Source organism: Lipotes vexillifer, unplaced genomic scaffold (genome assembly GCF_000442215.2).
Source record: "Lipotes vexillifer unplaced genomic scaffold, Lipotes_vexillifer_v1.1 scaffold1016, whole genome shotgun sequence".
In the NCBI taxonomy this organism is placed as follows: domain Eukaryota; kingdom Metazoa; phylum Chordata; class Mammalia; order Artiodactyla; family Lipotidae; genus Lipotes; species Lipotes vexillifer.
Window position 1 is genome coordinate 434,073 of NW_006769290.1, and position 11,120 is coordinate 445,192.

Consider the following 11,120-nt stretch of genomic DNA (forward strand, 5'->3'; position numbering starts at 1 on the left):
GCGGGGCGGTTATAGCCAAGTAGCAGGGTGAGGGTCAGTGAATGGAAAACTACTAAGTAAAAACATTAGGGATAATAGATATCCTTGCTAGACTGACTCAACAGGATTCTTACTGAAGGTGGGCCAGGGGTGGTAAGATATTGACAGTGGAGGATGAGGAATTTTATCAGATATAATAGAGGACGTTCAGATACCAAAGGTGAGATTTTCACTAACTGACTCAGCAGAATTCCTACTAAAACTGGACTAAGGAGACCAAGGGCAGAGCCCAATGTCAGAGCCTAGTCAAGAGGAGGGCTCAGAGGAACCAGACTCTGATTTGGTAAAGGAGAGAGGTTTTGTCAGTAGCTGCAAAGTTAAGTTAGAGAAATAAACAGGCAGCTTACTCAAGGCTGCAATGTCCATGTTAAGAATTTTTACTTTAGGACTTCTCTGGTGGCGCGGTGGTTAAGAATCCGCCTGCCAATGCAGGGCACACGGCTTCAAGCCCTGGTCTGGGAAGATCCGACATGCCGTGGAGCAACTAAGCCCGTGTGCCACAACTACTGAGCCTGCACTCTAGAGACCACAAGCCACAACTACTGAGCCTGCATGCCACAACTACTGAAGCCCGTGTGCCTAGAGCCCATGCTCCACAACAGGAGAAGCCACAGCAATAAGAAGCCCACGCACCGCAATGAAGAGTAGCCACTGCTCACCGCAACTACAGAAAGCCCGTGCAACAATGAAGACCCAACGCAGCCAAAAATAAATAAATTTTAAAAAGATTTTTTTTTCCTTTATTCTAATGACAATGGAAGCCATTGGATGGTTTTAGACAGGAGAATATTATCAGATTTACACTTTATAAAGAATATCCCGATTGCAGTTAGAGAATAGATTAGAAGGAGAACAAGCTTGGAAGCCAGGAGACCAAAATAATTTTGGCAGTAGTTTGAGAAATGCTTAATACTTTTTTTCAATTGAAGTGTAATTGATTTACAGCATTGTGTTAGTATTAGGTATAGAGTAAAATGATTCAGTTTTTTTGAGGATTATATTCCATTATAGGTTATTACAAGATATTGAATATAATTCCCTGTGCTATACAATAAATCCTTGTTGCGTCTCTATTTATGTATAATATTGAGTTGGCAAAGAAGTTTGTTTGGGCTTTTCCATAACATCTTATAGATGTTACATTTGAAAAACTGACTCTGCCACATCTAATAGGACATACAAATTTTTCTGTACATAGCTCTTTCTAGTGTCTTCCTAGTGTTCTTATTCCTAGTTTTGGGGGTTTTGTTTTTTGTCTGCTCTGTGTGGCATGCGGGATCTTAGTTCCCCAACCAGGGATCAAACCCGTGCCCCCTGCAGTGGAAGCGTGGATTCTCAACCACTGGACCGCCAGGGAAGCCCCTCCTAGTGTTTTTTTAACCTAGTATACACTATAATTCCTGTTATGGACTGAATGTTTGTGTCCCTGCCAAAATTCATGGTGAAATCTTAATCCCCAACGTGATGGTATTAGGAGGTGGGGCGTTTGGGAGGTGATTAGGTCATGAAGGTAGAGCCCTCACGAATGAGATTAGTACTTTTATGAAAGAAACCCCAGAAAGCTCCCTTCTACAATGTGAGACACAGTGAGAACACAGCCATCTATGAAGCAGGAAGCAGGCCTTCACCAGACATTGAATCTTCTGGTGCCTCGATCATGGACTTCCCAGTGTCTAGAACTGTGAGAAATAAATATTTGTTGTCTAAGCCTCCCAGTCTATGATACTCTGTTATAGCAGCCCGAACAGACTGACAATTCCTTAACAGTATAGACATAATATCTCAAATTTCTCTTTCTGCACCATGTCTTGAGTGGCATAATGGAAAACAAAAAGCACTGAATTGTAAATCAGGATATGCAGATTTTAAATGACTCCCAGGGGGAATCCCCTGGCAGTCTAGTGGTTAGGACTTGGCGCTTTCACTGCCTCAGGCCTGGGATCAATCCCTGGTGGAGGAACTAAGATCCCAAAAGCCATGAGGTGCAGCCAAAAATAATAAATAAATAAATAAGTAAATGACTCCTAGCATTGGATAAACCAGTTACTCTCTCCCAGCCTGCATTTCCCATTGTGTAAATAAGTTGAGCTTTAGAAGTCTCTACCAACACAGATAGTCTATCTAGAATGTATTTAATGCACTTACTGTGAAAAGCACCAAAAAAGTAAAAAAAAAAAAAAAAGTGTTGCCATAAAAACTATTTTGTCTTATATTTAACTAACTGAAAGTTGATGTTTCTCATAACCCCCAATTTACTATTTAATGTGGTAGTCAGGTGTATTAGTTATGTATTGCTACATATTAGATTACCCCCAAAACTTGGTGACTTAAAACAACAAACATTTATTATCTCACAGCTTCTGTTGGTCAGGAATTCAGGAGCAGCTTAGTTGGGTGATTCTGGTTCAGGATTCCTCAGAAGAACACACTCAAGACTGTCTGAAGGGCTTTCCTGGTGGCACAGTGGTTAAGAATCCACCTGCCAATGCAGGGAACATGGGTTCGAGCCCTGGTCCAGGAAGATCCCACATGCCGCAGAGCAAGTAAGCCCATGCACCACAAGTACTAAGCCCGCGTGCCACAACTACTGAAGCCCACCGCAATGAGAAGCCCACACACCGCAACGAAGAGTGGTGCCGGCTCGCCGCAACTAGAGAAAGCCCATGCGCAGCAACAAAGACCCAACATGGCCATAAATAAATAAATACATTTATTTATTTTTTTAAAAAAAGACTGTCTGAAGCTGCAGTGATCTAAAGTTGGGCTGGCTGTTGGCAGGAGGCCTCAGTAACTCGCTATATGGACTTCTTCGATAGGCTGCTTCTATTAAAAAATTAACCTGACACTTGTTCAAATGGTAAGGAAGACTTTACTCAAGACTATTGCAGTTAGGGACATTGCAATAGGGAACAGAGATCAGGCTCAACTCTAAAACAATAAAGATAGCTAGGAGCAGAGTGGGGATATCAGTGGATGGAAAACTAAGAGGAGACCTCAAAGGTAGAGAGATTCTTGCTAAAGGCAGGACAAGGGCTTTGATATGAAGAGTGAGGAGTGAGAAACTTGATAAGATATCAAGGTTGGGGGATGACTTAGCAGGATTCTTGCTAAGATTGACCTATGCAATCTCACAGAAGGTCAAGGTCAAGGACTAATCCCAGGAGAGGGCTCAGAAGAGCCTAACTAAAGTCTGGTCAAGGAGAGTCTTTGTCACTTGAATGTCCTCACAACATGGCAGCTAGCTTCCCACAGGATGAATCATCCAGGTGAATAAGCTAGCCAGAAACTACACCGCCTTTTATGACCTACTCTCTGAAGTTGCATACTGGTCTACTTTTTTCCTATTTGTTGGACATGAGTCACTAAGTTCAAGGGAAGAGGAATTAGACTCCACCTCGTGACAGAGTGTCAAAGAATTTGGAGACATATTTTAGACTACCACATCAGAAATGATGCCAACTGAAATTAACGGTATCAACTCAATTGTTGCTTATAAGATTATCTTGGTCTGGGAGCATTTTTATCCTGTTTTAAAGTTTTTCTTGTTTTGATAAACAACTGTGTATTTAGAAACTGGTTTCCTCTTTCTCTGCAAGACATCAGAATTTTTGCCACAAATACTTGTGTTGAAAATAAAGTTTATTTTAATTTTCTCTCCTAGGGTCACCCTAAACTATTCCCTTACTCTGACTTCCGATGTTGCTCTATTTTAGCAGCTTGAAGTCAAAAAAGGACATCTCCAGATTTTTGGCTATAAGCTGCAGACCAGAGATGTGTCCTGATAGAGAAAAGACTGATAAGGAAGGACTGCAGGAAAATCCTAAGACTTTCTGATATCAGTATGTGATAACTTTTCCCCTTCTTGTGGAAAATAGAGGTAACAGGCTATGATCATTGTAAGCGAAGTACACCAGGATTTGTGTGTCACTTCCCAATACTAGACTAAACATATTAAACTTTAACAAAGAAAAAAAGAACATACTGTGAATTCGCTGTGGGAAGTCTCTGTTAAAGAAGACAGCAAGAAATTCTCTTACTTCCTTTTCAATGCTTCTTCAAAAGCAGCAGTTCGCTAACTTTAAATTACATCAGGATAACCTGGAGGTCTTAAAGACTGCTAGGTATCACTGCCAAAGTTTCTGATTCAGTAGAACTGGTAGGTGGGGCCCCAAAATTTGCCTTTTAACTAGTTCCTAGGTGATATTGATGCTGCTGGTCTGGGGATCACACTTTGTGAACCACTGTTAGGAAGATTAGGGATGGCCAGGGAGGTAATAACATTAAGACTATCTCATGTGAGGTAAAAGTTATGATGGATTATCATCTGGATTATCATCTGGACCAAAGTTCCTCCCCTGAGGAAAGCAACAAAAGGGGCTTGTTGACTGAGCTCATGTTTTATGGTCCCAAAGATCCAAGTGCACTGACACATTTGTCTTTCCCTCCTGTAGGAAAGGAAGTGGTGTGTCTCACTTACCTTTCAAGACCAGTACTTTCCATTTCTACCATATAATTTAAGGGCAAATACAAATTAAAAATAAGAGATGGGGGCTTCCCTGGTGGTGCAGTGGTTGAGAGTCCGCCTGCTGATGCAGGGGACACAGGTTCGTGCCCCGGTCCTGGAAGATCCCACATGCCGCGGAGCGGCTGGACCCATGAGCCATGGCCGCTGAGCCTGCGCATCCGGAGCCTGTGCTCCGCAACGGGAGAGGCCACAACAGTGAGAGGCCCGCGTACCGCAAAAAAAATAATAAAAAAATAAGAGATGGGGCTTCCCTGGTGGCACAGTGGTTGAGAGTCCGCCTGCCGATGCAGGGGACACGGGTTCGTGCCCCGGTCCGGGAAGATCCCACATGCCGCGGAGCAGCTGCGCCCGTGAGCCATGGCCGCTGGGCCTGAGCGTCCAGAGCCTGTGCTCCGCAACGGGAGTGGCCACAACAGTGAGAGGCCCGCGTACCGAAAAAAAAAAAAAAGTCTGGCCCAGAAAGGAGAGTCCTCCCTAATTTTAGCAAACCATAGACAGATAAACCTACACCAAAAGGAAAAGAGAAACTTCAAATGCTACTAAGTACCGAGTACAAAATTGAGTCTTGAAGCAAAAACAATACCATAATTATATACTGACTGTGATCCCTAGATGATCTCTCATGACCCATCCCACTGTACTCCTGCCACACACTCTTGTGGTCATGGCCTGAAACTTGGCATTACCACAACATTCACAAAAGCAGATGATACCTGACTCTTCTGCAATGTCCTATCAGTTCAGTTTGCTTACTCAATTACACCTACTAACCTGTTTCTCATCTCCTTTGAAACCTCTGGCCAGTTGTGTATTTACTTTCTATCAGTCTCTCATCCCATGTTCTATCATTACTGTACTGGCCTCTCATTATGCACCTGAGGCTCTGTAGACCACTCGTGCAGCAACTCTGATGCCAATAACTTTAACAACTTTACCCCATTTCCCTTTTATAACCTTAATTGTACCTGGATCTCTTAGCACTTAGCAGTGTTGGCAAAATGGGGGGAGGGATCATATAAGATAGACTGATATCACTATAAATTCATGACCCCCAAACTGAATTAGGCCATAAACACTGCCAAACAACATGACTGTCATTCCCTAGTCAGCTCACACTTCATTCTTTCTTTTTTTAATTGTGATTTTAAGAAACACATAAGTTTACCATATTAACAATTTTTAAGCTCAGTAGTGTTAAGTATATTCGTGCTGTTGTGCAACAGATTTCCAGAACTTTTTCACCTTACAAAACTGAAACTGTTATACCCACTAAACAACCCCTTGTTTTCACCACCACCCTCCTAGCCCCTGGTAAACACAATTCTACTTTCTGCTTCTATTGTTGACACAAATAATCAACAATCAAACTATAATAAGTAATAGAGTTTTATTAGAACCAAACTGAGGACTATAGCCTGGGAGGCAGCCTCTCAGCAGCTCCAAGGATCTGCTCCATTGAAGCATGGTTTTCAGCACAATTTCAAACCTTATTATTAAAACAAAGGACAGGGCTTCCCTGGTGGCGTAGTGGTTGAGAGTCTGCCTGCTGATGCAGGGGATACGGGTTCGTGCCCCGGTCCGGGAAGATCCCACGTGCCGCGAAGCGGTCTAGGCCTGTGAGCCATGGCCGCTGAGCCTGCGCATCTGGAGCCTGTGCTCCGCAACAGGAGAGGCCACAACAGTGAGAGGCCCGCATACCGCAAATAAAACAAAGAACATACATCAAACATGACAGGGGTACACTCCTTCAAGGTTTCAAAAGAGACAGAATAGTATGTATTCAATAAGACAGCATAATCCTGGTGTCTGGGAAGGGAACCTTACCTTCAAGAAAGTGTTAATGGATGCCACAGGAAGAGAGCTATTTATCCTTATCTTCGAAGAGGACATTCTTTATCTTAATGGTTAAAGTAGATGTGCTGTATAAGTGTTTGACAGGCCATAAGTCAGGCTGTGTTTCAGTTCACACAAAGTTCAGGCAAAACCACGTATAAGCCAGAATGACTTCCCTATAGTGCAATATGTGAAAAACTTCTCCATCACTGAATGTGTCACATTCACTCTTCATAACAATTTCAAACCTTCTCCCATTCTTCGCTCTCCAGAGTTTCTCAGCTGACTACCTCTTTCACAGAAATGGGAACTCTAAAATTTCTACAAAGTGGCTTCCATCCCCACCTAAGTTTCTTCCCTTCTTCCTGTTACAAAGGAAGTGGTATTTCCTCCTCCTATCCAAGACCAGTTCCCTCCATCTGTCCTCTGAATCCCATCTCTTTCAATCTTCTGAGGAAGTTCACCCTTCTCAACCTTTCTTTCCTTATTCCCTTGCTAACAATCCTATCAGCTGGTCAAGTCTCTCCCAGGCACAGTAAAAATAACAAAAATTTCCTGGACACCACACCGAAGGCTGAGCCTACCAAATATTGCCTCTGCCAAGATTCATAAAAACGTTTAACCTTGATGACTCAATTTTCTCATATTCCACTCATCTCTTACCCACTCTCACCTGGCTTCAGCCCCCAAACCTCACATTGTGGTCTCAACAGTCTTTGTATTGCTACTGTCAGCTGATGTTTTTCAGCCTGCGATGCACGACAGTGCTGCTTTCCAGGCCGGAAGGCTTGCCCCTTTGGCATGACGTCATATGGCAGCGCCGGATGGAGGGACGGGATTTCCGGCTGCGGGTCTCGGGTCAACGACGCGTTCTGTGTAGAGTGATAGGTAATCTGTGAGTCAGGTGCGTCGCGGATCCCTGGGCAGCCTTTCCCGGCAGAATCCTACGTCCTCTGGGGTTTCTTGTGGTTTGCACCGGCGGGAGCCACTGTCTTTGCACTCCTGGTACGGGCGGGTTTCTTGTCTCCCAGTGTGTGTGGTGAGGTGGGAGGACGCGGGAGACCTAACATACGCATACCGGAGCTTGTGCGTTAAGAAGGCCCACAGATAGAGGAAGCCCAGTGATTTAATAAACTGTAAGTACAATACCTGGGACGAGAGCAGTGTTTCCCAAAATGATATCCTTGTTCCCCTTTTAAATATTTGGGGGTTTTGTTTCTTAGATATCCTAAAAATGTTTACCAGTTACAAAAAACAAAACTCAAAAGACTTTTTCCGAAATCGGTGTTTCTCGTATTGGGGCTGAGAACTCTCAGTTAACTATTTCGAGGAGTCTGAAGGAAATTGTATTTTCTTTAAAAGGTGTCTGAACGTGTTTTAAATGTGAGAAGCATTGACCCGGAGTATTTAATCGAAAAATACTTGAATGATAAATGTGAACTATATACTGCCAAACATTGGGTTCGATGTTACTATAAATACAGTCCTTGTCCTGATAGAGTTTACCACATAGTGGGGCTAATAAGTAGCCAGGCAATTACAATGCAGTGTTACAAGCACTATGGTGCAGAAGTACAGGGTGCTAAAAGAACTAGTAGGAATACTTGATCTAAAGTTTGAGGTGACAGATAGCTAGAGATGTAGCTGAAGAGGTAAGCAAATGGTGATTTTGTGAAAAAAGTTTATAAGCCATATATATAAGTTTAGATTTTAACCTGGCAGCAGTGAGTTTTAAAATACACATTGAGGATGATGTGAGTGTATTGATCAGATCTGCAGTAGCTCCAGCTGGCTTAGAGATGAGGGAGAGCAAATCTAGAGGCTAAAGAAAATGAGGTTGAGGGAATTCCCTGGCGGCCCAGTGGTTGGGACTACGTGCTCTCACTGCAGAGGGCCCGGGTTCCATCACTGATCGGGGAATTAAGATCCTGCAAGCTGTGCAGCGCAGCCTTCCGCCTCCAAAAGAAAAAAAAGATAAGAAAATGAGGTTGAAGAGAAGTGACTGGATTAGAGAAGTATTTAGAAACTAAATGAATATAACTCAAATTAAGAATGGAGGGTATGAGAGGGGACAGTTATGAAATGACTCCCAGTTTCTGCCTTCAGCAAATGGATGGATAGTAGTGTCCCTCCCTGAAATAACGCAGAAGGAGAAGCAGATTGGGAAGGGAAGGGAGACAGATTTCAGTTTGTTGCATTTGAGGTGTCATCTGATACATGGTGATCAAAGTCAAGGAGGTAGATCAGAGTTCATAGGGAAAATGTTTAGATTGAAAAAAGGGCTAAGGACAGAACTCAGAAGCATATCCACCTTGTGTGTGTAGGGGGTGTGGGGGGAATGGATCTGAGCATCATTGGACAGGTCAGAGACCCAGGAGCATGCAGCGTCATTAAATGAAGCCAAGGGAAGAAGGAACTTTTCAAGTATTTTAGTTGCATTTGGTGAAAAGTTGAATTCCTTTTTTTGCTTCAAGTCCAGCACTAGTTTCACATCTTTAAGCATCTTCATTGTTTTGTGAACATCCAGACCTTTAGGATAAAATTGTGGAGCTTATATATATTTGCCCTAATTTTGGATATTTTGTTTGGCAATAACATTATTTGCTGTAAAGTCTATATTGGATAAGGGAGGTTTTATTATTATTTTTTTAATCAGTATATCTCTCTATATTTCTGTTTTGAAAACATATAAGGGCATTGGTACAGCAGCTGCTAAGTGCTTTTTACTAGTTGCCATTTTCTGTAACTTTTCTGCCCTTTGTCTTCATGTATTGCTTGTTAAAGATCTTGTGTTTGCGTCTGTATCTGGGCTTAGTAGAAAGTGGAGAAGAATACAGCACCATAATCTCAGCCATATAGTGGTACATAACTTTGTTATCCAGTAACATTGATCTTCTGGGTCCCTAGATACAAATCTGAAAAGGATCTTCAAGGTATCCTTATGCCTAAAACAATAGTGAAGTTCATATCTAAAATAAGAACCCAAATAAGTTTTGAACTTTTTGCCTAGTGAATGATCACAGGCTGTAGGCCACAGGAGTCTAAGAAAAATTAATGGTGCAAAAATAAGTTGGACTAAGATTCCACTTTATGTTTCAGAAATAAATTGCATTTTGGTATCTCAAATTTATACTTGCACAGTTATTTGAGAGGTTTTTAACTTTTCATTACATTTTTCTTTTTTTTATAGGGCTTTTCTTACAAGCCTGTTTTCCTCAAAATGAGTGTCAGTATCACCTTCTTAAGACCTTTTGCCAGAGTTTTGGTGCCATTTACCCTTCATAGGAAGAGAAGGGTTTTATATTCAACAACTCTTCAGAGATACACGTCTTCCAAAATACCAGCTGTGTCCTATCCTAATAAGGAGAGTACATCACCTCCTGAAGAGCTGGAGTTGGATAGGTGGAAAATTACAATGAAATCTAGTGTGCAAGAAGAGGGTGTTTCAACAGTCTCAAGTAGCAAGGATGAAGATACTCTAGCTGCCACCAGGGAATTAATTGAGATGTGGAGATTGCTTCGCAGAGAAGTACCAGAACACATCAGTGAAGAAGAGCTCAAAACCATTATGGAATGTGTTTCTAAATCGTCAAAAAGAAAATATTTAAAATATTTATATATTAAGGAAAAAATGAAAAAAGCCAAGCAAATAAAAAAGGAAATGAAAATAGCAGCAAAAGAACAAGTAAAAAAAGATCAGCTACCAGAAACCACTAAGGAAGATAAACAGCAAAACTTTCTGTTTCTGCGACTTTGGGATAGGAATATGGACATTGCAATGGGCTGGAAGGGTGCCCAGGCCATGCAGTTTGGACAACCTTTGGTTTTTGACATGGCTTATGACGACTATATGAAACCAAAAGAACTGCAGAATGCTGTTTCCCAACTTTTAGAAAGTGAAGGATGGAACAGAAGAAATGTTGATCCTTTCCATATTTATTTCTGCAGTCTTAAAACAGGTGGTGCCTACTATAGAGAGTTAGTTAAACGTTATGGAGAAAAGTGGAACAAATTGCTTTTAACAGCAACAGAAAAGTCTTATGTAGATTTATTTCCAAAGGACAGTATTATATATTTAACTTCGGATTCTCCCAACGTTATGACTACTTTCAAGCATGACAAAATTTATGTAGTGGGATCTTTTGTTGATAAGAATATGCAGCCAGGCACATCCCTAGCCAAAGCAAAACGGCTGAAGCTGGCAACAGAATGCCTTCCATTAGATAAATATTTGCAGTGGGACACTGGCACCAAAAATCTCACCTTAGATCAAATGATACGTATTTTGTTATGTCTGAAAAACACTGGTAGTTGGGAAGAGGCTCTGAAGTTTGTTCCTAGGAGAAAACATACTGGTTATCTGGATATTTCTCAGCATTCTCAAGAGTTTTTCAACAGAATGAAGTCAAAGACTAATTCATTTCCAAGAGGCTCTGTAGATAGACACAGAAAAGGTAGCTTGAATTCGAGTATTTGATAGCTTTAAAAGTAAATGGATTAGGATTACAGTTCTTTTTTTTTTTTCCCAAAATCAGCTGAAATTTTTAGGAAGCCTCTGCTGAAGTAGCACAGGTAATACTCACACTCCTGTTTCTTTCTTTTTTTTTTTTTGAATTTTATTTTATTTTTTATACAGCAGGTTCTTATTAGTTATCCATTTTATACATATTAGTGTATAAATGTCAATCCCAATCTCCCAATTCATCCCACCACCACCACTTAG

The 11,120-nt window shown here is 41.6% G+C and overlaps 1 protein-coding gene across 1 annotated transcript; it reads left to right on the forward strand.

Moving 5' to 3' along the window:
• Nucleotides 1-7,309: 7,309 nt before the first annotated feature.
• TRMT10C (tRNA methyltransferase 10C, mitochondrial RNase P subunit) lies at nt 7,310-10,887 on the forward strand. The gene is made up of 2 exons (XM_007445541.1): nt 7,310-7,402; nt 9,588-10,887. Exon 2 carries the CDS (start codon nt 9,618-9,620, stop codon nt 10,872-10,874), a length of 1,257 nt encoding a protein of 418 aa, XP_007445603.1. The 5' UTR covers nt 7,310-7,402; nt 9,588-9,617; the 3' UTR covers nt 10,875-10,887.
• The last annotated feature ends 233 nt before the right edge of the window (nt 10,888-11,120 follow it).

Excerpts from the sequence above, each read along its gene's own strand:
- TRMT10C (XM_007445541.1), top strand. The coding sequence starts at position 9,618 with ATGAGTGTCAGTATCACCTTCTTAAGACCTTTTGCCAGAGTTTTGGTG.